This window comes from Terrapene carolina, unplaced genomic scaffold, assembly GCF_002925995.2.
Source record: "Terrapene carolina triunguis isolate 2854851 unplaced genomic scaffold, T_m_triunguis-2.0 Scaffold35098, whole genome shotgun sequence".
Taxonomy (NCBI): Eukaryota; Metazoa; Chordata; order Testudines; family Emydidae; genus Terrapene; species Terrapene triunguis.
The window spans coordinates 10534471-10559190 of record NW_020699449.1 but is presented as its reverse complement, the minus strand read 5'-3'; the positions used below and the strand labels follow the sequence as shown (position 1 = coordinate 10559190).

General features: G+C 43.7%; 1 protein-coding gene across 2 annotated transcripts in view; it reads right to left on the bottom strand.

Annotated features, from left to right (window-relative positions):
* Positions 1-24720, bottom strand: part of LOC113405365 (uncharacterized protein KIAA1958-like) — a 103936-nt gene that overhangs the window by 53790 nt on the left and 25426 nt on the right. For both annotated transcript variants that reach the window (XM_026646526.1, XM_026646525.1), the window contains exon 2: positions 8287-9484. In XM_026646526.1, coding sequence (XP_026502311.1) covers positions 8287-9460 — 1174 coding nt within the window. In that variant the 5' untranslated portion in view covers positions 9461-9484. The remainder of the gene's footprint in view (positions 1-8286; positions 9485-24720) is intronic.

The window sequence follows — 24720 nt, the reverse complement described above, 5'->3', positions numbered from 1 at the left end:
GTTGAACAGCTCCTGACTACTGTCCAGGCTGCCTGTGTATGGCTTCATGAGCCATGGCATTAAGGGGTAGGCTGGGTCCCCAAGGATAACTATAGGCATTTCAACATCCCCAACGGTTATTTTCTGGTCTGGGAAGTAAATCCCTTGCTGCAGCCATTTAAACAGAGTAGTGTTCCTGAAGACGCGAGCGTCATGAACCTTTCCCGGCCATCCCACGTTGATGTTGGTGAAACGTCCCTTGTGATCCACCAGTGCTTGCAGCACCATTGAAAAGTACCCCTTGCGGTTTACGTACTGGCTGCCCTGGTACTCCGGTGCCAAGATAGGTATATGGTTCCATCTATCGCCCCACCACAGTTAGGGAATCCCATTGCAGCAAAGCCATCTACTATGACCTGCACATTTCCCAGAGTCACTACCTTTGGTAGCAGCACCTCAGTGATTGCTTTGGCTACTTGCATCACAGCAGCCCCCACAGTAGATTTGCCCACTCCAAATTGATTCCCGACTGACCGGTAGCTGTCTGGCGTTGCAAGCTTCCACAAGGCTATTGCTACTCGCTTCTCAACAGTGAAGGCTGCTCTCATCTTGGTATTCTGGCGCTTCAGGGCAGGGGAAAGCAAGTCACAATGTTCCATGAAAGTGCCCTTACGCATGCGAAAGTTTCACAGCCACTGGGAATCGTCCCACACCTCCAACACTATGCAGTCCCACCAGTCTGTGCTTGTTTCCCGGGCCCAGAATCGGTGTTCCACGGCTATAACCTGCCCCATTAACAGCATGATCTCCAAAGCACCGGGGCCCGCAGTTTGAGAGAATTTTGTGTCCATGTCCATGTCCTCATCACTCTCATCACCGTGCTGCCGTAGCCGCCTCCTCCTCGCCTGGTTTTTCAGGTCCTGGTTCAGCATAAACTGCACGATAATGCGCAAGATGTTTACAATGTTCATGACTGCTGTCTTGAGCTGAGTGAGCTCCATCCTTACCATGGTATGGCGTCTGCACAGTTCACCCAGGAAAAAAGGCACGAAACGGTTTTTGCTGTTGCTTTCATGGAGGGAGGGGTGAGGCTGTACCCAGAACCACCAGCGACAATGTTTTTTGCCCCATAAGACATTGGGATCTCAACCCAGAATTCCAAAGGGCGGAGGAGACTGCGGGAACTATGGGATAGCTATGGGATAGCTACCCACAGTGCAACGCTCCAGAAGGCGACGCTAGCCTCGGTACATGGATGCACACCGCCGAATTAATGTGCTTAGTGTGGCCGCATGCACTCGACTTTATACAATCGGTTGCCAAAAATCGAATTCTGTAAATTCGGAGTAATCCCGTAGTGTAGACATACCCCAAGGAGACAAAGGCAGAACTCAAGCAGTGCAGAAACCTATTTTTTGCATCTGTAGTTTGCAGTTGCTTTCTTTAATAAATGCTTCCTGTTTAAGGTATGCTGTGATTCCATGTATCATTCATGACACCCTTTGCTGATTGTCAGCATTGCAGAAGGTTTTATATGAGCCTTCCATACCTGGGGTGAATTTTGACCAAAGAAAATACATATGGAATTTTAAAAATTGAAATAGATACATTTATAAAGTAAACTAAAAGATTTGATAATGCTTGCTGAGAGCTGAGTTCAGGATTCTCTTGCAAACACTGATGACACCATAAATACCTATAGCAGGAAGCACATAATAATAATACATAATTTTGTATTATTGTATTATTATTATTAAACTTCCATTGCTATGTTGTAGATACTGAGGACATAAACAATATATTAATACAACTATTCAAGGGTGAAATACATTTTCTTTAATATGTTCCTGTTTCGTTTTCAAATTGGTCCCCCCTTCACAATATCTGACAAATTCAAATGTCAGCCTGAGAAACAGAGCTTCCAGATTTAAGGCCCCAAAACATTAATTTATCATTTGACTGCTTTGGGACATAAACATAGGGGGTGCTTATAAAAATACACAGCTTGATATTCTGCTGAGCAATATTATATGTAATCTTCCAAGGTCTATTCTTGCTATGGGTGGGACTCAAGCAGTGAAACCAGTGTTGGCAGATCAGAGGCCAATAGTAATGTAGGAGGAGGTTAATTTAACTTACTGGATTTTCTAATGATTCAAGGATAATTATTTCTTTTTATTTTTCCATGTAAGCAGGGTCTTTGCAGCTTTTACAAACATAGGGGTATATTTTTAAATGATTTATCTCTGCTCAAGTTATTTTTAGTTCAGCTATGGAGCTAGAATCGAAATAAATTATGATGTTGAATGAGTTGCCAGTGGCCTCTGATCTCTTTACTCTAAGGCTAAGAGAAAAACTGTCTCACTCATCTACAACAGTGGTTTAATTGTTCATTTGACCACTTTCAGCAAAATAGGACCCCAGAGGCAGCCTTCAGCAACTGATTTAGCCAAAAGCCATCAATTCTGCCATGTAAAATTATAATTACAGAGATCTATTAGCAGGGGTTTTTTTTTTTTTAGTGTTCGGGGAAGATTTTAAATCAGGTTTTGTAACTTTCACATGATTGATCACTCCGTGCTACATTTACCGCTGGCATAATTCCACTAACTTCAGCTGAGTTACATCAGGGATGAATTTGACCCTCTGTCTCCCAAAGAACTATCCATATGCACATATACTTACCCATGCAAGGAGGAGCCTTCTCTGCTTATTAGGAGCATATTCTTAAAATAGCTTGATAAAATGGTACTTACAGTGTAAGGGGAACCTATGATTTAGTTTAGTGTTGGTCTGTGGCTAGACCCTGTCATATTGTTGCCAGCTCCTGTGATTTTATCATAAGTCTCATGATAAGTTGGTGTTTCTCTGAAAGTCCCAGATCCTGGAGTCATGTGATTATGTGCTTTCATTTAATATAAAAAGGATGTTTCTAGTCCTTCTGGTTGCAGAGAAAAGCCTGAAAATGTGTCCCTGAAAAGCTCAAAAAAAAAAAAAAACCCAGAAGGCAAATAAAAAGAACCAAAAATGTATTATATTTTTATAAATCTCATGATTTTTGTGGGGTGCACGGCAAGGGAAGGATATAAAGAGCGTATACAGAATCCAGGAATCCCTGCTAGCACCCCCTGGGATGAGGAGAAGGCAGTACACCCACACGGGACAGCAAGATTAGCCAAATGCACAACAAGGAGCATGCTTCAGCCTTGTAAAGGATAGTGCAGCAGGCCAGCGCCCGTCGCACACCTCAGAGCTGAGGCACAATGCCTCCCAAAGCTCCCTAAGGGCCAGTGCAGATCCAGCGTAGGCCCTCGCACATTCTGGCCTCACGTTTGGTGTGTAGATAATTTCTGGTAACCACGTGGGGAGGAAGGATGTTGGAGGCCGCTGCCAGAGGGAGGGATGGTGGCTGAAGGGGTCCCGTTCCTTGTCCTGTCTCTACCTTCATGGAAAAGCAGCACCCAACTTTGTAACCACCATCATGCTGGCGAGGGATGGATAGGATTTGCCATGGAGCTGACAAATCTCATTATCACACTTACCGTTCAGAGGTTTTACTCTATTACATACATTTCACATTTCCAAGATCGCAAGGCCAGGGGGACCTCTATGATCTGACATACTGCATAACACGGGCCAGAGAACCTCACCCAGTAATTCTTGGTGTCCTTTTCCCAGTTAGTATATTTGAATGTGAAACCCTCTCAATGGATCTTAATGGAACCCACTTCTGCTGTGTTCATGTTGCTGGGATAGCGTCTGACCAAAGAGATAATTAAAACGTTGTATTGTTGACTCCTAGGACACACCCACCCTGAGCGTTCTGCAACACAGTACTGAAGACTAGTCATTCGTCTTACGTACCTTAGCAACGCTACCTCCCTACACCTCCCTCTGAGCTACAGCTCCCTCCCTGCCCTCCACCAAGTCAACAAGATCTTTTCCACATGTAGCTATACTCTCCCAGAGGGCATCCCACCCCGCCACGCCTTGCCCTCTGAAAACCTGATGCTTCCTAGTCACATTACAGCTTCAGCAGTGCAACAGACCTTCCCCTTGCCGGTTCCTGGCCTGAAGGACACGTCAGGAATTGGCAACAGGAAAGGTGACAAAGATCTTTCAGGGAGGACAGGCTTCTCTGACATAGCTCCCCCAGTGGCTCCACAAGAAAAGCCTAGATATTAGCCGTTTCTTGCATGGCATAAGATGGGGAATTGGCTAGAGTTAATGAGTATAGCAGGTTACAGTAATCAGTTTTTATTTTTAACTTGTAAACACATAGAGGAGTTCCTATGTGTTATGCTCAAAAAATAAACTATAAAATTTAAGAAATTAATTCAACAGAAGCCACCATCCTCAGCCTGAGCCCTGAACTCATTCCGAGTTAGCACCTAGTGCTTTTATAAATTCCACTAAATGTCTAATTGCATTTTTAGGGGACTAAATATCTTTGTAAATCTGGTCCTCTGTCTACATACAAAGTTGTACCAGTTTAACTAAAATCACTTTAAAATTAGATTAAGTTAAACCTGAGCAAAACCCCAGTGTGGACACTCAAACTGATTTCAAGCGGGCTTATCTCGATGCAACTTAAGCCGATTCCTTAATGAATTAAGCTAAATTGATTTAAGCCATTTTAAAACTGATTTAAGAGTTTTCTACCGGGGATTGAGCTGATTTAACTAAATCTGTTCAAAAACACAACCTTAGTTAAAGCAGAGACAAGTTAGAGGGCTTTCAAGACCTAAGAGTTGAATCCCAGTTGCATCACTGCATCTACAAGACACAAGCCGTACCCTGATACCAATAAAATCAATGGGAGTTTTATCACTGAATTCAGTGGGAGCAGGAAAAGGTTTTGTATTCTGATTCCTGGCCAAGTTTGCATGTTTTACTGGCCCCCCTACCCTGTCTACCAAGTTTTTTATGAGCAAGCGGGGAAGTACAATGGACAAAAATCTTGTGCAAGTATAAAATTCTTCAATTCTCTGCCTGTTCACAGGTCTGAAGCAGACAGTCAGGTTGGATGGACGCTGTAGATAGGAAGAATTGTAAAAAACAGTATGACCCACGCATTTTAAAGCCTGATCCAAATCCAGTCCAATACCAAACATACCATTATCAATCTTTTTACTTTGCAGAGCATGTACTATAATCTTTGGAAAAAATTGCTCAAGGGTGCATCCAGGGCCAGCTCCAGGCACCAGCTTCTCAAGCAGGTGCTTGGGGCGGCCGCTCTGGAGAGGGGCGGCAGGTCCAGGTATTCGGCGGCAATTCGGCGGACGGTCCCTCACTCCGCCTGGGAGTGAAGGACCTCCCGCCGAATTGCCGCCGCAGATTGCAATCGCGGCTATTTTTAGATCGCGATCGCGGCTATTTATTTATTTATTTATTGGTTTTGGCTGCTTGGGGCGGCCAAAACCCCGGAGCCGGCCCTGGGTGCATCCCCTGTTACAGGGATGTGTTAAACAATATGTCTTCACTGTGGTGGCTGCAGCTAGTAATCACAACTAACCAGTGTGGGCCCTGATCCTGCAAAGGCCCACCCATGTGTTTAGCTTTACACACTGAGTTAGTCCCACTGACGTCAGCAGTGCATAAAGTTAAGCATGTGCACCAATCTTAGCAGGATCAGGGCCTTAGATGTTACTGTGGAATTAAGGACGCATTTGTTGGGGAAAAGACAGAATTTAAACACCATGCTTTTTTTCAGTAGTATTTTGTTAAGAAACTATCACTATAATTGAGTCTATAAACCAATGGCAAAGATTCCTGCTTTAAAATCCAATTCATTCTCCCTACTGAGTAAAAAGTTATATTGCTCCTGGTTTATAATGAGCTCAGGATAGAAAAGTATCATGTAGGCTGGACAATCCTCCTCTCACGATTTAGTGGAATTCAAATTCCACGTGAAATCATTCACCATTTGTAGTGAATCGCTCTCTGTTACGAAATCCAGCCCAGAGTCGGCCTAAAAAATTTACGATAGGTGCGGAATCTCTTTCACTTTTCAATTAACCCCACTCTGTTTTGAAATCATGTCTCACATTTTAGCAGCTCAATCATCTTAGCAGAATTATGTTTTTTTGGTACAAACACTTATTAATACAAATTTGTGGTTCAAACAAACATTTATTAGTCCAGTTATTCCTTTCCCACATGAGAAGTCCCCATTGAATTCAATACATTATTGGCATGACTAAGGGTTGCAGGATCAAGTCTTACCTACACAGCAATCTCTTTACCCTTTGCTGAAATGCAGTAACCTCTCGGGTGGAACATGGAAGCTGTTTAACAGCATATAGGAGTACTACATAAGAGTTAAGACAGGAAGTATACAATATTTTAGTTAGCTAAAACTACTAGGAAACTAAGATAACATCACTGCCTTTGCAAAAAGTGTTGTGATATCTTTAATGAAAGCCTTGATTTTGCATCTTATCCTAGAGCAGTGGTACCCAAACTTGGTTCGCGGTAAGCCCCTGGTGAGCCGCGAGATGCTTTGTTTACCTGGAGCGTCCGCAGGTACGGCTGCTCAAAGTGTCCCGCGGCCTGCCAGGGGCTTACCCTGAACAAGCCGCGAACCAAGTTTGGGAACCGTTGTCCTAGAGAAGACCTCTGTCTCCCTAGGACACTAGTTCAGAACTGATTCACAAGGAAGAGGTCAACCTACAGAATCACCAGCACCACTTCAGGGGCAGCATTCAGATTTTCATTAGCGGTCTCCATTCCAAGTAATAACCAGGCCTGAGGTTGCTTAGTTTCTAAGAGCTGATGAAAACATTGCCCATGGCAGGACAGCTGCAAGTCATTCCTCTGTTAACTGCTGGCTACAGCAGACTGAAATTATTTTTACTACCCTGTAGAAAACAAAGGAATCTCAGAGATAACACACATCAGAGTAAAATTCTGCCCTGGGTTATACCAATGCACCCACTGAAGTTTGTGACTCAGCAAGTTGAAATTCCATAGATATCACTGACTGCAGAACCTGGCTTGCTAACATATGTGAAGGTGATAGCTATGTGATGAACTGAAGAACTATGTGATAAACGAATTTACCATGAACCTTTGACTACCACATCTGACCTCTGCCCACCAATCCATCTCCCTAGGACTTAACCTACAGAACCAGATCTGAATTTAGCTGGGGTTTTATAGAAGGATCCCCATCAAATAATTTACACATGACAGGACTGCTGTGAGGAAGTGTCTAATGGACAGAAATGAGAGTCACTGGTTGCAAAATGAAAAACACTAACTTCTGCATTTTCTATCTTACGGTGCTTTGCTGGGTTTTACTGAATAATATTGGAAATTTTACATACAGCTAACATTTTGTTTGACAACAACAGTAAAGATCACAGCGTAACAGGTAGTATCTAACTGTTCAAAAACCTGGTGCTGAGAACCAGATTTCCCCATGCAAAGCATTTGATTTCTCTCCAGAATTGCTGGCATGAAAAGATTAATCAACAGAAATGTGTTGTTTTGAGAAATTTATGTTTTTATAATACTTATTTGGTTAGACTTATCATTTCATTGAGGGCAGAGGGAGGCACAAAGAAACACAAGGATACGTTGGAAAAAAAATGTTCACTAAAATGGGACAGGATCTCTTTTGCTTCATTTAAAGTATACGCACTATTACTTTAAGGTTTAAAGGTCTGTGTCTCTCTCTCCATTCTCTCCAGGTTGCTGTGATTTACAAGTTAGTGAAAAAACGTAATAAAGATTTATGATAGGACAAACTTCCCTCCGGCCATTACTGTTACACCTCTCCCCTGCTTCTGCATTTCAAATGTCAGCTCTCTTGATAGGAATAAGGAAGGGAGAGGAAAGCTCTGGCCACTACTGTAGGCTGCTTTTACTAAGATTTTATCTTTCTGATGTAGCAAATGAATCAAACAGTCTGCTTTTCTGTCTCAAAACTCCTTATATATAACTAGATAGCGGCATACTGTCCCATATAGATCTTGCACTACAGAACTATGTGACTGTCAAATGTAACCTACTTTGAGATCTATCTGTTTTAGAGAAAAAGTCTGTTGGTACCTTTATGAAGTATCCCTGGATTAACATTATCCTACATCAAGTGCTTATGGGCTCTATTAAAGAAAGCTTTCCAAACACCCTTCCAATGTAGGGTGCTTAGCTACTGATTTATCTAGTAATACCTTCCTGTAACCTATGGTAACCATGATCAATATTTCACTTTCTCAGCTGCAATTCTTGGCTTAGAAACGTGTCCTTTAGAATGACACTGAATTCCCTACATGACAGTGTGAGCTTTCCATAGTTTCATACCTGGTATTGACTGTGCTGTTGCCTCAGCAGTGATGATAGGAGCAGTGTTAGGTTGTTGCTGACTAGAGCTGACTTCCGGCTCCGCGCTAATTGAAGGAGATAATGCTACTTCGCCAGCAGGAACCTGATTTGGCACGGGTTGGAGAAGGTCTTCTGAAGCAGCTTGCTCTTCTTGTCCAGGGAGCTGCAGGGCAGATAAAGGAATGCTAATCTGTTTGCTGGTATTGGAAGTACTGACTGGCATCTGGAGTGCTACCTGTGGGTTGGCTGTAGGGGTGCTAGCTGGTCCTCTGTTTGGAGAAGCCAGAGTTACTCTTGCAGGCTTCTGAACTGCAGGCCTTGATATGACGGGGGGAGAAGCAGACACATTTTGTAAGTCTAGCTCAGCACTGAGAGAAGGCGCTACAGGAGGGGTGGGCTTAGAAGGGCCAATATAGGAAGGTCCAGCATGAGTTTGAGGCTTGGGCTTTGACATCTGCGTCAGCGATAATGCAGGCCCATCAATGCCACCAGTAAGTTCTGCATTAGCCACAATATAATAATCTTCAGGGATTTCTTGCTTAATCTTTTTGACGATCACATTGTTACTACTTTCATCGATGACCTGAGACTGGGAGCCTGAAAGAGATGATGAGGATTGGCCCGCTCCAGGCCTTTTGCGGGAAATGGTTTGAGATCTTTGGGTATGAGGTTCAAAGTCACTATCCTCATCTGTCACCGAGGACTCGCAGACCATGTCAAAGAGGGTAGCCTCATCTTCGTATTCTTCCACGGCTTCATCTAGCTCTGAAGGCTCACTGCAGTAAGAGAAATCACAGGAGTCCCTGGTTCTGTTACAATCCAACTTTGCTTTCACTGGTCTCCCAGGGTACCGCTCTACTGGGCTAGTCTGTGTCTCCGAGGGCACACCTATGATGCTGGGACTGTCCGAGTTGAAGCTTCTGTTGTCCTGGAAACATACTCTTTCCTGGGATCCAGCCCTGCAGGTAGCAGTCAGTGGCCAATGATACGCATGGCCTGCGCTACAGCCCCACATAGCTGTCAGGTTGCCATGGGAACCTTCAGAAAGCAAGTGCTTTAGATTTGGAATGAGGCTGCAGATGGTCCCATGGCTGTGGGCCCAACTGACCAGTTTGGAAAGGTTTTCAGAAGAGGTATGAAGGCAATCCTCCATGTTATAGGATCAACAACTCCTTTCCTAAAGAAAAGGAAATTAAAGGCAATTTTTAGGTTACATGTTTTCAACAGTTGTAACTGTGTAATGTTAAATAAGAACATAACACATATTCTTTTTCTACAAATAAAGGAGCTGAGACCTATTTCCATATATTCCTTATACAAAAATGTTTACAAAGGCAAATAACCATATACAAGTTATAGGTAAATCATCTTTTTATCATGTAATAGGCTCTAAAAGACACTTGTCAACATAGCATTAATTTTTAAGCTCCTTCTCTCTTCTCACTCTATCTATAAAATGCTGTCTTTAAAATAATAGGGCAAAAGAAATATCTGTATGCACCTCAAATCTACAGTGAGATAAAATAGCTTTTTAAACAGGCAAGTTCGCTACTATTGACAATCTAATTCGACATGTTGACACTCAAATCTAAAACAAGTGCATGTACAAATCTTTATATCTGATAGACTGACTAAAAAAGCCAAAAAAACCTCTAACTATAATTTTTAGCCTGAATCTGAAACTAGCATTATAGGCACTGAGTCCAATCTTCCACACACGTTGATCAGATTTAATGTAATTCTTGAACTATTTCAAATGCATCTTCCTTTTTAAAGGAGATGCAAAGAAACCCACTTGAGGGCCTAAGATTGATAATCTTTCCTTGTATTAAAGACAAAGTAACTGTGTGATTGGTTCTTTGTTAGCTTCCGCCTGACTACTGGTAGCCGCTAAGTGTCCAATGGCGAATAGAAATTCCTGTTTTCTACTAGCTTCAAGCTAGTCTAGAAGAGTGAATATTGAGAATATCGAGAATTAAAACTTCTGTTGCTTTATCAAACCTTCCAAGTTCATAGAGCCAAAACTTGATTCCATTGGCATCAATAGCAAAACACAGCGTTTGTCCTCTTCTCAAAAATGTCTACCTAGAAACCCAGAAACAAGAGGCATTGAAATCTGGGACCAAGTTAATAAATACTGGGAAAATATCATTTCTGGCACTCCACACAGGGGACAAGAAATTGTTGAATTTTCAGTCTTTTACTTGCCCCAAACTGCATGTCCTGCTCATGTTCCATCTTTCAAATAAAGTTAGCCTACAGACAAAGTCTCATCCCACTAGTGAGAACCTGCAACTCCAATTGATTTCAGTAGAAATTGAGGCTGCTAAGTACCTTTCAGGATCAAGCCCAAAGACTGCTGAGGCGTGAAGCAGAGTTTACATCTGGCCAAGCAAGCATTAAACTGTCTAATAGATTTTATAATGGTTTCTCGGCCCCTTGCATCACGTGCAGCCATAAAAGAGACAATCTGAGATGGGAGAGATGCTTCATTCAATTAAGCAAACAGAAAGATTCAATCAAGGAATGGGAAAATTCAGAGCCATACAATGCTGGCATAGATATGTTAAAGAAAAGCAAGGAAATGGAACATAACTGAGCTAGAAACAGAGAAATTGTTCACAAGTAATTTCTCCATATAGTTTTTGGACTATAGATATTTTTCTAAGCAGTTTGTTGCAAGTATTTTGATACTGAAGCTCCGAGAGTTAGTTTTTCATTGTACAATTAGATATGGTATTGGTATATTTCTGTTCTCTGACTGGATTAATATAATATTTAGAATTAAGATTTCAATGTGAATGCTCATTTTTACTAATTCAAAATATGCATTTCCAGCTAGCATCCAATGTTTGCATAAAGTTTACTATTCCGGCAGACACCTTTGCATTTTTGCCAGTAAACTTGTTCACCAGAATGTTTACAATTAGCAAAAACAATGAAAGCAAATTCACTTAAAAATTCAAATGAAAATTCATTTGTTGTGGTAGTTGCAGTACTTGTGAACACTATTTTGGACTGTATAATCTATAGTCAATGTTCATTATCTTGTTATCCAAACCTTTTCACTTTTAATTAAGCAACAAAAATCTTCTTTGGCCAGAGTTGGAAATGAGGTCCAGTTAGTCAAACGTTCAATACAATTCTAGATTAATGACAAAACAAAAAACAACCAACTCTCACTTCAAGATAGAATCTGTAGATGAACCTAGATAGAGTCAAATGATCTACTCTACCTACCGTAATATCTGAGCACCTCTAGCCTCGTAATATATCTATGAGGTGGGAAAGTACTATTATTCCCATCTCAGGTTCAGCGAGACTGTGGGTGAAATCCTCATCTTCGTGAAAGTCATTGGCAAAATTCCCTTTGACCTAAATTATGGTCAGGATTTCACCTTATGTGACTTGCCTACATTCACACCAGAAATCTATAGCAGAGCCAGGAATTGAACGCAGTACTCTGCTGCCCCAGTCTACTGTTTTAACCAGTTGGAAAATAATGAATACATCAGCTCTTTTAGCACTGCAGTTTTTCGACTCCGAACAGCAAGAGTTATAGGAACCAAGGAGCCTTTTTCCCATTGCTCTGCTTTCATTATTAGAGTGACACGATGGGTGAGGTGATATCTTTTATTGAACCAATCTCACCCACCTTCTCTCGCTAATATCCTGGAACTGACATGGCTACCACAACGCTGCTTCCCAGTGCCCACCCAGAGGTCATTGCAGGGTTGGGACCTACATGCAGAATAATAAATACAATTAAGGGCCTGATCATGAAAAACCTGCCAGGCATATTCACTTGAGTAACCTTATTGTTTTCAGTGGCACTATTCAAGCTAGTAAATCCTATGCCCAGGACTAAGAATTTGTATCATATATTACACATCTGTGCTTTATTTTAAAAAAAGGTGAAGTTATTGGTATTTCCATTAGAGTGTAAATGCACGTTCTTGACATTTCAGGCCATATAAGTTTCACTGGCACAGTAGCAGAAAATTGTCTTCTGGAGAAAGTTGATTTAAAATGTATCTAAAAAGGGGCAAAGACAGCCTAGTAAAAGTACAGCTCAGGACGTCAAACATCCCCATTCTAGATTGCTCTTCCAACTCTCTCCTCCCTTTTTTCACATGAACAAACAGGATCTGTGCCCACCTCCCTGGTTCCTGAGGGCCCCAGGTGCAGTGGAACCTAGGGTTACCATATTTTAATTAAAAAAAAAGGAGGACACTCCACGGGGCCCGGCACCGCCCCAACTCCACCCCTCCCCCAAAGTCCCCGCCCCAACTCCGCCCCCTCCCCTGAACGCTCCGCCCCCATGCTCCTCCCCCTCCCCTGCTTCCCGCGAATCAAATGTTCGCAGGAAGCCTGAAACAGGGAGGCAGCAGGTAAGCTGGGGCTGGGGCTGGGGTTGGGGCAGGGGGGGGCGCGAGGAGGCACGGCCCAGTCCGGCCCCCCCGGCCGAGCAGCTCCCTCCGGCGGCCGGCCGGCCCCGGCCAAGAGGCTCTGGCCCCGGTGTCTCCGGCCCGGCTCGGCTCGGGCCCTGGGGCGCTGGCCCTAGTTCCGGCCGAGCACACCGGCCCCAGCCGAGCACCCCCAGCCCCGGCCGAGCACCCCCAGCTCTAGCGACTCCAGCTCGGCTCGGGCCCCGGGTCACCGGCCCCGGCCGAGCACCCTCAGCCCCGGTCCCAGTGGCTCCGGCCCAGCTCGGCTCGGGTCCCGGTTCCGGCCGAGTGGCTCGGGCCCGGCCCCGGCCGAGCGGCTTGGGCCCGGCCCCAGCCCTGGTCAAGCGGCGCCGGCCCCAGCGGCTCCGGCTCCGGCCCCAGCGGCTCCAGCCCGGCCCCAAGCCCCAAGCCCCCTCTCTATTTTCCCGGATATGTCCGGCTTTTTGGCAATTCCCCCCGGACGGGGATTTGAGGACCAAAAAGCCGGACATGTCCGGGAAAATCCGGACATATGGTAACCCTAGTGGAACCAGTGCTTCACCACAGAACCTGAGAAACTCTTGCAGAGTGCCTGGGACTCAGCACACTGGGTAGACCAGTTCCAAAAGGGCTCCCTGCGCTTCCCCATGTAGGAAGGCTTAAGAGTCGTTTTACTGTGCAAAGCAATTATGTAAACGTGGCACCTTCTTACTCAACCATTCTCAGGATTCTGTCTGCTCACTTCATTGATAGAAATAAGCAGATGCTACCTTTGGCTCCTTTTAGCACTGCGGACAGGGAAGGTGGAATGAGCTGCGGATTCTGTTTGCACACCATCAGGAGCATTGTTCACTGCATTCCAATCGGCTATACCTGTGCAAATCCTCTGACAAGCCCAGGCTTCCGGAGGTATAGCTATGGGCGTAACTGGAGGGCAGTGCTGTTGCACAGATGCAGTTGGAGGCCCATTTTGGCTGGCAGAACCTTTATTGCTAGTGACAATGCAGAAGATGGAAAGAAGCCAGCTTGGCCCTGGGAGCTCAAGTTGAGTCTGAAGGGCTGGAAGTCTGAAGAAAACAACATCTTTTTACTTGTAAATTGAGTACATTTGATACAGAAGTTATTACAGGGACAATAAACACGGGACCCCATAATGTCAAGTATCAGGGGGTAGCCGTGTTAGTCTGTATCTACAAAAACAACAAGGAGTCTGGTGGCACCTTAAAGACTAACTGATTAAGCTTTCGTGGGTAAAAACCAAGAAGTGAGGTTTTTACCCACGAAAGCTTAATCAGTTAGCCTTTAAGGTGCCACCAGACTCCTTGTTGTTTTTGTAGACCCCATAATGACACGTTTGCAGAGTAGAACCACACTAGAAAAGATTAAGTATGAATCTGGTGGAACCACCATGCTGCAAAGCCACTGGCCACACCCTCCTGCAAACCGAAGGTGCAGAAACAATAGGGACTATTGCAATCCTGAGATTGCAGCAGTGTACAGAGAAATCGCTTCCCCTAGTACCCTGGGCCAAACCTATCTCTTCTGTCTCAGCAAAGGGAAACGATTTGACCCTAGAAGCTTATTTTGGAAACTTCATAGAAGAGGGGAAAAATTATATTCAGTTGTCAGAAAAAAAGGGTAAAAAAGAATTGGCTTCCCAAAGGGGCAGTTTTTCCATTCATTCAGATGGCTCTTTGCTGGCTGGCAGTCCAGTCTTACTTGCTAAATCACATTGTGAAGGTTGTTTAAGTCTTTCTATCTAACTGGCAGGATTCAATAAGATGACTCATGCTTTACAGCCTACTCACATGAGTACTCGGAAATCATACAGTAGCTGGCAAAACTGAGCTAAATCGCCAATGTTAATAATGCTGGTATTTTAACTGCATTAAAAACTGCAAAGCCTTACTATTCTAGAAGGATTTTCTGCTGGTTAGAGCCCAGCAATGTCTAATCCTGTGTGAATCATCTCTAGGTGCTGAAAATTCAATACAGTAATCTGGACCCTAAATTAAGAATCAGGATTGATCTCAGCATGCCTTGACATATTTAGCTTTTTAACCTCATTTACTACCAGCTGCTATGGTGATTACTGCAAACTTTCATTTTAGTACAGACCACGAGTCTCTCTCTGCTAGCCTGTGTTCAGGTCGCAACCCCCTTCCCTCAAGGCAAAGGAGGACATTCAATAAGTCATCATGTGATTGTACAACCCCAGAAAATGATTGGCTGTAACCAAGAACGTCTCTTTTCACAGTGGATATTTAATGACCAAACTATTTTAAATAATAGCAAAGGGATCTCTTACAATCCCTCTTTCCCATATAACACAGGAGCATGTCAGGCTGCCTCCTGCAGGCAAAACTGTTGAGTTCTAACAGTCCAAAGGATGGCAGGAAGCAGCCCCAAAGTGCTCTCTCCTAGACACTACACCAGCGTAAGCATTGTCCACTAGCTAGCCCCAGTATCAGTAACCAGTCTGACTTGAGACCCTCCCTCACTAACCTACACCGTGGAATGCATTTGACAAAGGTGTCAGCCATGTACCAAGGTGTCTCCTCTGGCTGCTTGCCTAGAGGGAAGAACGAATATCTCGGAAAGGGAGGGCTAAAGAGAGGGGCGGGGAAGAAAGAGTGCCACCTACATTGCATCATTTCCCCTTCCTCTCGGCTCTCTACAAGCTCTTCCAGTGGTGGTTTGACAAGCGAGGAGTGAGTCGGACAGAGGCTGGAGAGGACAGGGATGGGCAGGGATTTCCCTAGATTCCCCCTAGGAGGGGTGTACACCCCATCCCCCAAATTTCTCCAACGCCCCCCCAGTTACATGCAGTGTTGCCAATTTAGTTGTTGGTTGGAAATTTGAATTGCATTAATACACACTTTAGAAGCATACAAAGTATACGAGAAAATACTCGTACCTGAGAAAGCACAATGGGTTTGAAAAGTATGAACATAGACTAGCCTCCTCATACAGCTGCTATTTATGACAATGTCAGCATATTTGTTTTGGCAATGTTGGCCTACCTAATAATTTCAAATGATTATTGATAAGCAAGGTCGGAATGAGCTCTCCCCTGAAAGCTAGTGATGAGCCAGGGGTGGGGGGGAAAGGCTTCAGGACCAGACTGTATTTACATGAACACACCTACTCTGCCTAGGTAGCCAGCAGACAGAGCTACGCTGCCCAAGTGAACAATTTTGGCTGGTGTTGGGTTACAAATCCCTTAAGTATTAAATGTGGGGGTCATGGCATGTTGTTATCCTTATTGTATGAGTAAAGGGCAGCAGAACTGTACTTAGCCTGCCTGAATGAGGGGGTCTCCCTCAGTGCTTATTTTGTGCTAGGGCTTGCCAGGGCTGGGCCCCGGCACCTCTAGGCTCGGCAGTTCATAGCCCTGGGACCTCTGGGCCTGTCACATCAGTTATGAAAGTAACAAACTTGCTTGAGCCCCGGCACCTCTTTCATTACAAATTAAGCACTGGTCACCCGCAACTGAACTGTACTCGCTAAGCAGGAGGTTTGGATGCCAGATCCTAGTGGAGAGAGAGAGAGAGAGGGTGGGGACAGCTTGTTTTGCTTGGTGGTGTGGGCTCTGCCTAAGAGTCACAGGCACTATTTGACCTGCCACTCTCTCCTGTTTAGAGAGATAGAGCTGATTAGGCTCCATAGAGAGTCTTTTGGTTTGTTAAATGACCACTAGCGCTGAAATCACTGATAATCAGGCCTAAGTGCTTAGACCTGCTGTGGGACAGTGTTTCTGTGGAAGAGACAGCCCAGCCTGCACTAGCAGCGAGGTTCCCCCACTGAGAGCTGAAATCATTGAGAGCTGGTGGAACCTCGAGAGACCGACTCACAGAGGTCACAGTGGCAGGTGGCAGCAGAAGGTGACAGTGCAGGGCCATTGGGGACGGAGCGGTAGAGCGAACAGTGGCACGACAAACAACAGCGGCCAGAGCATTGGACTATGTTTTAGTGACTTCGCTCCAGAATGCTAGATTTGTGACTGGCAAACTTATAAATATAGGTTTCCTAGTAGGCCAAGATTTTTAAAATGCATTATTTGCCAAGGTCATTATCTCACCACATCGCTATCTCAAGAGGTCATTATCTTGGGGAGTTTCTGTACTAAGCTTTTTTATTATTATAATTATTTTGATGTAAGAACGGCCATATTGGGTCAGAACAATGGTCCATCTATCCCAGTATCCTGTCTTCTGACAGTGACTATTCCAGGTGCTTCAGAGGAAATGAACAGAACAGGGAATCATGGAGTGATCCATCCCGTTGTCCACTTCCAGCTTCTGGCGAACAGAGGCTAGGGACACTCAGAGCACGGTGTTGCATCCCTGAGCATTCTGGCTAATAGCCATTGATGGACCTAACCTCCATGAACTTATCTAGCTCTTTTTTGAACCCTGTTATAATTTTGATCTTCACAACATCCATGGCAAAAAGTTCCACAGGTGACTGTGTATTGTGTGAAGAAATACTTCCTTTTTGTTTGTTTTAAACCTGCTGCCTATTAATTTCATTGGGTGACCCCTGGTTTTTGTGTTAAGTGAAGGGGTAAATAGCACTTCCTTATTCATTTTCTCCACACCAGTCAAGATTTTATAAGCCTCTATCATATCCTCTCTTAGTCGTCTCTTTTCCAAGTTGAAAAGTCCAAGTCTTTTTAATCTCTCCTCATATGGAATCTGTTCCACACCCCTAATCATTTTTGTTGTCCTTCTCTGTACCTTTTTCAGCGCCAATATATCATTTTTGAGATGGGGTGACCAGAACTGCATGCAGTATTCAAGATGTGGGCATATCATGGATTTATATAGTAAAAGTGGAGGAGCTTGGTTTGCCAGACTGATCAGCTAAGCCAATACTGGCAATCTATATGAAAAGGCTGCAAAACACCATGCCTCTGGACTGCATCAACATGCAGAAAGCCTTATAAGCCAGGCACTGTCAAAGCCAATTTTAGAAGAACTTAATGAGGCTGTTAAGAATGCTGGAGACACAACTCAGTTTATGTGAACCAACATGGCTGTTGCATCATACCACACACTTAACATTAGCCTCCAGTTTATAGTGCACTGTCACTTGTTAATCCTGAAGTTGGACACTGGTTTCGAACAAGACTGGCAAACGCTCGCTATCTTTCTGAAAAAACTCAGCTGACTCTCTAGAAGCATGTGGTGCAACCGTGAAAGACTCAGCAGTTGAAAAAGTGAAGAACCCTCTCACTATATTCAAAATATGTGCATACATGGCTGATGAATGCAACAGTGCAAATAGGCATCAAGTATTAAGTCATTGCGTATGTTATCTTGATGTCCGTGGTAGGCCAATAGATGCATTCTAGATGTTCAGGTTATAGAAGACACATCAGCTCCATCTGTGACATCTTAGAAGAGTTAAATGCATGTAAATTGAACCCCAAACAGATGGCTGCTTGTGCATCTGATGGAGCTACAGACTTCGCTGGAAGACATAGTGGAGTACAAGCTTTGCTCAGAGAGATGTGTAACCATAATCTCTCCTATACACACTGCAGGGGCCATCTACTCCAGCTAGCGCTTGTACAAGCTGCAGAAGCTTCAAAAGACATTAAAAAGCCATAAATTTAATGGCTTTTTATACTCTTTTTTTCCCCAGCAAGAGTCCAAAAGGACTGAACGTCTTGGTAGCAAATAGAAGATACACTGGGATTGAAGTTCAAATTAGTCCAACCTGGGAAAACCTGCTGGCTTTCTCATGAGCGATCCTTGGCTGTTGTCTTAAAATTACTGCAACCGTTATTAATGGCTTTGGAAAGTATCCACCAAGATAGGATGGATCTAAGCAGTGAGGCTGGTGGACTACTTTTGCTACTACGTTCAGAGAAGACTATCGCCATTCTCTCTCTTTTAAGTCTACTGTTGAAACCACTTGGGTCATTACACAATGCCATCCAGGCATCTGCTACAACAGTAGTAGATCTTTGTCTAGCAATAGAAGCTACCCGTGTATCAATCAGAGATATCCATTGAAAGTGTATTGGAAGAAGCAAAGATTTCAGTTCAGAAGTTGACTAATGAAGGTACTTATATTGACTCCGTAAGTGAAGAGGACAAGAAGTGTTTGTTAAGCCAGCTGAAAAAGTACACAGACTTGATTCTTACAAATCTACAATAGCAATTTCTGGATTCTATCAACCTCCACCTGGTTTTTACTGATGCCTGTCTTATAAACCACTGACAGTTGAGTGGAGTGAGGCACTACCAGCAATGGGGCTGCCATGTGATCAGGACAGAATAGAGAATTTGAACACAGAGTAGAATATCATATGACAAACGAATGAAGATTTAACTTCTACTTCTTTATCATCACTAGTGGTTCGACCCAATTTTTGTGCTATGTTTCCTGGGATGAAAGAAGTAGGAATGCATCTCTTGCTATTCCCAATCACAACAGCTACAGTTGAGTGTTCTTTTTCCTCATTGAATAGAATTTTGTGTCCTGAAAGAAATCACCTTCTGCCTGATCATGAGCATGTCACGAAGGACTGGAAGTAAAGGACACACAAGAAGACACCAAAGAGTGCAAGAAACCAAGACGGCTGTAGATGTTGTGCTTTCTAGTAGGCTTGAGTAGCCAACTTTAATTTTTGTGATGATTTTAAAACATGAGTTAAATCTAATAAAATGGTCATGAAACATTTTTTAGTTTTTACTATGGTGCCATACAGCCCACCTTTCCCCTCACGGTCTCAACCCTCATCAGCCCTCACCCCTGTGAATATTCCAACACCCCCCCAATTTCAATTCCTGGGGAAAACACTGGGAATGGGGGAACAGCAACATCTACCCTTTTTTCTGCCTCTAGTAATGCTGATTAGGTCATTGTTGGCTTAGGCAAGGTTCCCCTTCCTTGCTCTGAAATCACCCCATGAATGGGTTCTGCAGGCGGCGAGGCAACTGAGGGTCTTGTCTCCATTGGAGACATACTGGCAAGGAACAGGAAGCAGTGAAGAGGCCCGGGGACTATACACAGAACTGGATAGACCTGTGAATATATGAGAGGAAGTGCAGCTATGTGATATTATGCCATACAGCACCACCTGTGCCCTCCATGCCATGTATATGCCTGAGGCATGACTAGGGTGACCACATGTCCCAATTTTATAGGGACAGTCCTGATTTTTGGGTCTTTTTCTTATATAGGATCCTATTACCCCCCCACCCCATCCCGATTTTTCACACTTGCCGTCTGGTCACCCTAGGCACGACCCGGGGAAATGGTTCCAAGGAGATAGGAGACTGCAGCAATATGCAACACTTTGCCCTCACAAAGCCACATAAGCTAAGAATGGATTTCCTCTGATGGCTAACTCTGTCCAAATCAGCACTGACTCATTCTGAGCAGCCTGTAAGTCACAACAGCATCCTTTAGCACTTCTGGCATATCTTTTTGGACGTCAGTGCCTTCTGCGTGGATTTGCGCCAAAGATAACAGTATGGCCCATGGCTCTATCAACACTGTTCCCATCTCGCAGGAATTTCTCATGAGACTTACAATATTTAGTGTTTTTCTTAAAGCCCAAGTTACTGGAGCCATGTTATTACTCAAAAACCAAGCTTTCATTAAAATAAACAAAGTAAGTTTCTAACCCTCCTGGTTGCAGTGAAAAGCATGAAAACCTGACTGCTAATGGCTCCAACACCAGAAGGCAAATGAGAAGACCCCCTCAAATTTCTTATTTTTCAAAAAAGTTCTTGATTTTTAAGCCAATCTCATGATATTTGGGGCCTGACCCATGATTTTGTAATGCGTGGGACTGGCGATTCTATATTAACCCCTACACCAGTGGGTCTCAAACCACTACTGAACATTTGCTGATTGGTCACCTCATGCTAGCACTGCTCACTTCCAGCTGCTAAATCACACTAAGAAGCAGCTTGAAAGACATCAATACTTCCTTAATATAACTCTTCCATGTGAGCAAACACTGTGGCTGCCACTGGGATGTTATTCCACCACCAAAGAGAAGGGAAGCGGAAGTTTCATTTGCAAGTTTCTTTATTTTCACACTTATAAAGAGAGAAATCTGAGCCCTTAACCCACAAGGCTCACAACTTTTACACTAGCAGTTTTATTGGTGTTATATAAACTTCTAGCTGATTAAAAGTTTTGGCTATTGGACAATTATATATTATTTTACCAGCTTGTTTATTTTCTTAAGTGAAATTTGTAATGCTTGTAGAACTACTGAAATTGACAAGCCTTTTTCTGTTTATCTGCAAATAGGGCAGCAGCTGTGCAAACTTCCCCACAGGGTCCTGCTACAGTCTCAGCCCACATCCTGAAGCAAGCACCACTAGCAGTGAGAGTTCAGTCTCCAGGCCCCACCAATTTTTGACCTCTTTGCTGAAGTTGCCACAAAGATGTCACTTGTGATATGGACCATGATCATTAGGACCTAGATTGACAACGATTCAGTCATTTCACACAGGCCACCAGATAGTAATGACTAGGGTTGGGTGAACTAATTTTCTCTAATTTCAAACCCACTCAGACATTAGGGGTTTGAAAGTTGAATTCAAACTCAAATATTATTGCATTTATATTCTACTTAAGAGAGAGACTATGAAGAGAGGCGCAAAAAAGGAGAGAGAAAAACTTATTAAAAATAGTTGCACTATAATAGACCATGTGTAAGACACCCAATTGTGCCATGCTACTGTTTGAGTAAACAGCAATTTCCCATCCCTAATAAATAGCAATGATTCTTTTTAATCCAAAAAAACATTTTTAAGGTAACTATTTCCTGGGGGAATAAAAGGTAAAAAGTACAGGGGAAAGGGTCACGGATTCAGGCTAGTTTTGCAAATCTCAAAAATAGTTTAACAAGTTTCTGAGCCTTGGAACTACAAGAGATTCCCCCAACCCAAATAATTAGTCATTATTCCCTATCAGCCTGGCGTGGATTCCAACCGGCAGCCTAGAAATAGAAAGTGGCATCCCTCCATAATCAATCCATATAGCAGCTACACATTTGGGGATCCTGTATTATTTGTTAATGTTTTTAAACAGCGCCACAAGAAGTTATTTAGAAGCACACAATGATTAAAAAAGAAAAAACCCATTTCCAAGTGAGTCTGATTTTTTGTGTCTATCGAATCATTTTGGGTAGCAAGCATTTTCATTTTTACATATGTCTAAACATATAGGATAAAATTGTCACCCCACTGAAGTCAATGGGAGTTGACTCCAGTGGGATCAGAATTTCACCCATAACAAATAACAATAATACTGTAATACCAGTAACAGATATAATAAACGGTGCTAAGAATTCTTCTTTTCGGGAATGGGATGTTAAAAAGTGGCACATCTTAATGGACAATATAGTTTTCCATTCATTAAAACATCATGGCACTCTGCCACACCCTTTCCATTGGCCTACAGCTATTCCTCAGTTGATGGCATGTCTTCAGGGAAGCTTCTTTCACTGCCAAGGATGGCATGGTTTCAACTACAACTGCCAGCACAACAAGTGCTTAACAGGCAGCAAACAGTTTTGCTGAGGAGATTCCTTTAGCCAGCTGAAGAAGAAGAAGATTTATTTTGACTTTGAAGAATATCATCAGGTCATTAGCCCAAAAGCATTTGGTATTTTTCGCAAAATTAAACCCTCTACAAACCACTAACAGAACTTCCAGGAGAATTCTCCTCCCCCACCCCCCATTAAAAACATTATGAAACTATGTTGTTGCTGCTTGTATTTATTCCTAAGTGGCTATCATCACTTCACTCCGTTCACACTGAAACAATGTCAGCTATGTAGGCCTTGAACCTGCCTGGTGCAGCTGCAAGATTGCAGAAGTGTGCTGTGGTATAAATGCAAGGGAAAAAGAGAGGGTGAGCAGTTCAGGAAGTGAAGTGTAGAGGAATGAGAGCAGTGCTGCGGAGATGATCATTTACTCCTACCTAAGAGTGGAGTTGAGGCCAAGGGGGAGCATACGCTAAACACCTTGGCTGACGTTGTATGCTGTCTTGCAGAGGCACAGCATAGAGAGGCTCAGTGCAAGGTGAAGGGGGACTAATGTGGTTTCAGGTCAGGGTTTGCAAGGGGTCCTGACTAGCGCAGCGAACAGCTGTCCTTCACAATGCCTGCCCCAGGGGAATTCTTCCCCAGCTGGGCCCTAGTGGGTGAGAGAATCCCTCCCTTGTTTCAGAGGGGTAGCCGTGTTAGTCTGTATCAGCAAAAACAACGAGGAGTCCTTGTGGCGCCTTAGAGACTAACAAATTTATTTGGGCATAAGCTTTCGTGCTTATCTGATCGATGCATCTGATGAAGTGGGTTCTAGCCCACGAAAGCTTATGCCCCAATAAATTTGTTAGTCTCGAAGATGCCACAAGGACTCCTCCCTTATTTGTCTGTCACGGTTCACACATAAGCCCATGACTCCTCATACATACCCATTCTCCACCTTTGCCCTGCCCACCTTTGATTTTGTGTTCCCATCCCAAGCGTAGAGGCCAGTTCCTGCCCTTGTGTTCCCAGCAGTATAGATGGAATTCTGCCACCCTTCCTCATGCTGAGTAGTACCTCTCTCCTCAAGTAGGGACACTGAAACGAGTAGGAATGCTCAGTAACTACTTACTGTAATGGTGGCAGAATCTGCCCCTAAGGGGCCAGACATGAAAGGATCTTTGGACTTTCTACTGCTCAGTTTGGGGGGACTGTAGTTATGGACGGATTTACAGAGCTGCTGAGCACCCAGCGCTCGTATTAACTTCAATGACTGTAGGTGCTCTAGAAATCAAACCCACAGTGCTTAGCTTTACTGTCACCCACATGTACCCTCCCTGCTGCCTCATGCTAAGGCACAAACCTTTGTGCTCCTTGCTATGCACTACGCAAAGGCTTGCAAGCTCCAGGCGATAATATAAAAGCTAATACTAATTTTTGAATGATAAGGAATGTTTAGAGTGAAACTGCAAGATTTTAAGATTAATTTTTTAAAACACTCAGCTCTCAAATCATTAACAAAACATAAGTGTAGACTGGAAAATGTAACCACGTGAATTTTAAAGCAAACCCAAAATTGCTCATTATTTCATGTTATATTTATTGAATATCAAGCATCCTCTAGGTGCATTTACATAACATAATGGGCTTCCTCGTGATAGACATTTCTCACTGCAATCTTCAGAACAGAGATGGACTTTGCATCAAGCCCTGATGACTACCAGCTGCTTTCCAGAGCTAAGGGCCCTCTATTCAAGATGTTCTACCTAAGGGACTGTTACCAGAAGTGCCCAGGTGACCCCATGTGTACCTATGATGCACACGCAAATATGAGAGGAGGAAGAGGGACCTATTATGGAAATCATTTCTTCCTTCACTTACAATCCACTGTCTTCAGAGTTTTGTGTTTCCACTAAAAGAGTTGAGACTTGAACTTCTGCGTTTAACCATCAAAACGATGTAAGCTCCATAGTTCTGAAAGGAATATTAATTTGCCAGCTATTCACTTTAAATTACACAGACTGAAAGGGAGGTAATTAGGTAGTCAGTTACAAACAGCTGCTGTGACCGAGCCGAATTACCAGAAGTAAAGTTCACTGGCATAATCTCGTGATTATCAAGGTTCCTGGGCCCAGATGCCCAAAGGTAGTTAGGCTCCTACTTGTCATCTGGGCCCTGATCCAAAGCCCACTGAGGCCAACAGGAGTCTTTCCATTAACTTTACTGGTCTTTGGATCAGGCCCGAAATGGCTAACTCACAAATCTCAACCTGTGGACTGGCCCAGGCTTATTACTGCTGTCTGCTCCTGTCACTTGTCTGATTGAATGAATTTACTTCAGCCACATTCTTTGATAGACCAGAAAATATTCATGTAAATACCCGCCCTGGCATAGTTGTCATGTAGGGTTACCATATTTCAGCACGGAAAAAAGAGGACGGGAGGAGCCCCGCCCCCGTTCTGCCCTAGCCCCGCCCCCGTC